Genomic DNA, 1,921 nt, shown 5'->3' on the forward strand with positions numbered 1-1,921 from the left:
CATTGAACCCAGAGTTTTGCTGAGAAGGGGGAGTTGTCGTTTTGAGTGGGGCAATGAGGTCTTTAAAAAAAAAAAAAAAAAAAAAAAAGCCAAGAATGAAAGCTAGGATGTGCTATGCAAATAGTATGACTTGGGGTGAGAGAGCCTCTGGTCCAGGGCTGCTCATGCCCCCTAGATAAGGGTCAGCAGAAAGGTCAAGATTGGAGGCAGTCCTAAAAAATGTTTGGGTAATATAACGTGAATAAATAAAAAATAAAGAATAATTTTTAAAAAGCTGATACCTGGAAAGATGAGACAGAGAGTAGAAAAACCATGTGTGGGTGTCCCCAGGATAAGGAGTGGGAGCTGGGACCTGTTGGGTACAGGTTGTGCAAAGCCCTCTGACCCTGAGCCTTGCCTGCAGGTAGTGAGCTGCCTCAGCACCGCTGTGGTGTCTGGCCACTATGTGGGCTTCTCTATGGTATCTCTGCTTCTGGAGCTGAACTCCATCTGTTTGCATCTACGGAAGCTCCTGCTGCTCTCCCATAAGGCCTCATCCCTGGCCTTCAGAATAAGCAGTTGGGCCACCCTGGCCACCCTGGTTCTCTTCCGCCTTCTGCCTCTGGGATGGATGAGTCTGTGGTTGTCCCGGCAGCACTACCAGCTGTCTCTTGCTCTGGTCCTGCTTTGTGTGGCTGGGCTGGTCACCGTGGGCAGCATAAGCATCTCCACGGGGATCCGAATTCTGACCAAGGATGTCTTGCAGTCTCGGCCCTAACCGTTTATCCTCATGCACAAGGAGACTCAGCAAACCAAGACACGTGAGCCTGTTGCCAGGAACAAGTCCACCCTCAGTCTGAAGGGTGTGGAGGTTTTCTCTTCTGTCAGTCCTCAGGGAGGTGGGGCTGGGAAGAGGAGATGGTCGCCCACTGCATAGTCTACTATGTAGCAAGGGCTAGATGGTATCATCAACATCTCGGGACCTTTCTCAGCTAACTCACTTCTCTCCCCTTCCCAAGATGCAAGAAGAAATGTGGATGTTAGCGGCTACATGGGAACCTAGGCTACTGCTCACTGAATTCCTTTGCTCCTGTGTAAGGCAATGGGAGAGGAGGTCCTTCTAGAATCAGAGAGGCCTGGCATGGAGGGAGTAGAGCCAGAAGCAGAGAGACCTCATTTATGATCAAATGCTGGAAATGAGATAAGAGCACAAGAAACATCATCTGTTACCAGGAGGGAGGAGCATGGCAGTTGCCAGTGACAGATGGAAGAAGCCAGGCCACGACACTTGCTACTGATCCTTCTGATGGACCCCCTAGTCAGACTGCAAGTCCCAGGTTATACCCAGCCCTCCTCTACTATGTACAGCCTTTCTAATTCTTTTGTATCTTCTGACCTTTTTAAAGAAATGTGAATTCTTAGATGAACAGGGTGTGTCTCCTAAGGCAGCACAGGAGCCCCAAACCATAAAAGGGACTAAAGTATCCAGTGTGATCACCCAGTGCAGAGCATCTAGTGTGATCACCCAGTGCAGAGCATCCAGTGTGATCACCCAGTGCAGAGCATCCAGTGTGATCACCCAGTGCAGAGCATCTAGTGTGATCACCCAGTGCTAAGCTATTCAGGGCTTTGTGGTATTTTGAGCATTGAGGCAGAGGCTCAGTAGGGCAGAGGAGCCTCCCACCCACCTCCAGAGGGGCAGGGTCACTGGCTGACCCTCTTCAGGAGTCTTTTAAAGGCTCTCTCCTCCCTGTCTCTGCACATCTCCTCCCTTTCTAGTCTGAATGCCTAGAATACAGAACTGTAGAGCAGATTAAGGTTACTGTTGTACTGAATGGCAGGGCAGAAAGTGATAACGCTTCATCATCAATAGAAAAGGTACAGGAGGGCTGGAGAGATGGCTCAGCGGTTAAGAGCACTGACTGCTCTTCCAGAGGTCCTG

The 1,921-nt window shown here is 50.0% G+C and overlaps 1 protein-coding gene across 1 annotated transcript in view; it reads left to right on the forward strand.

Moving 5' to 3' along the window:
• Positions 1-1,851, forward strand: part of Tlcd2 (TLC domain containing 2) — a 3,112-nt gene extending 1,261 nt beyond the window's left edge. The window contains exon 4 of the mRNA XM_021213978.2: positions 404-1,851. Within this exon, the coding sequence (XP_021069637.1) occupies positions 404-757 (354 nt within the window). The 3' untranslated portion in view covers positions 758-1,851. The remainder of the gene's footprint in view (positions 1-403) is intronic.
• The last annotated feature ends 70 nt before the right edge of the window (positions 1,852-1,921 follow it).

Source organism: Mus pahari, chromosome 14, assembly GCF_900095145.1.
Source record: "Mus pahari chromosome 14, PAHARI_EIJ_v1.1, whole genome shotgun sequence".
NCBI lineage: Eukaryota > Metazoa > Chordata > Mammalia > Rodentia > Muridae > Mus > Mus pahari.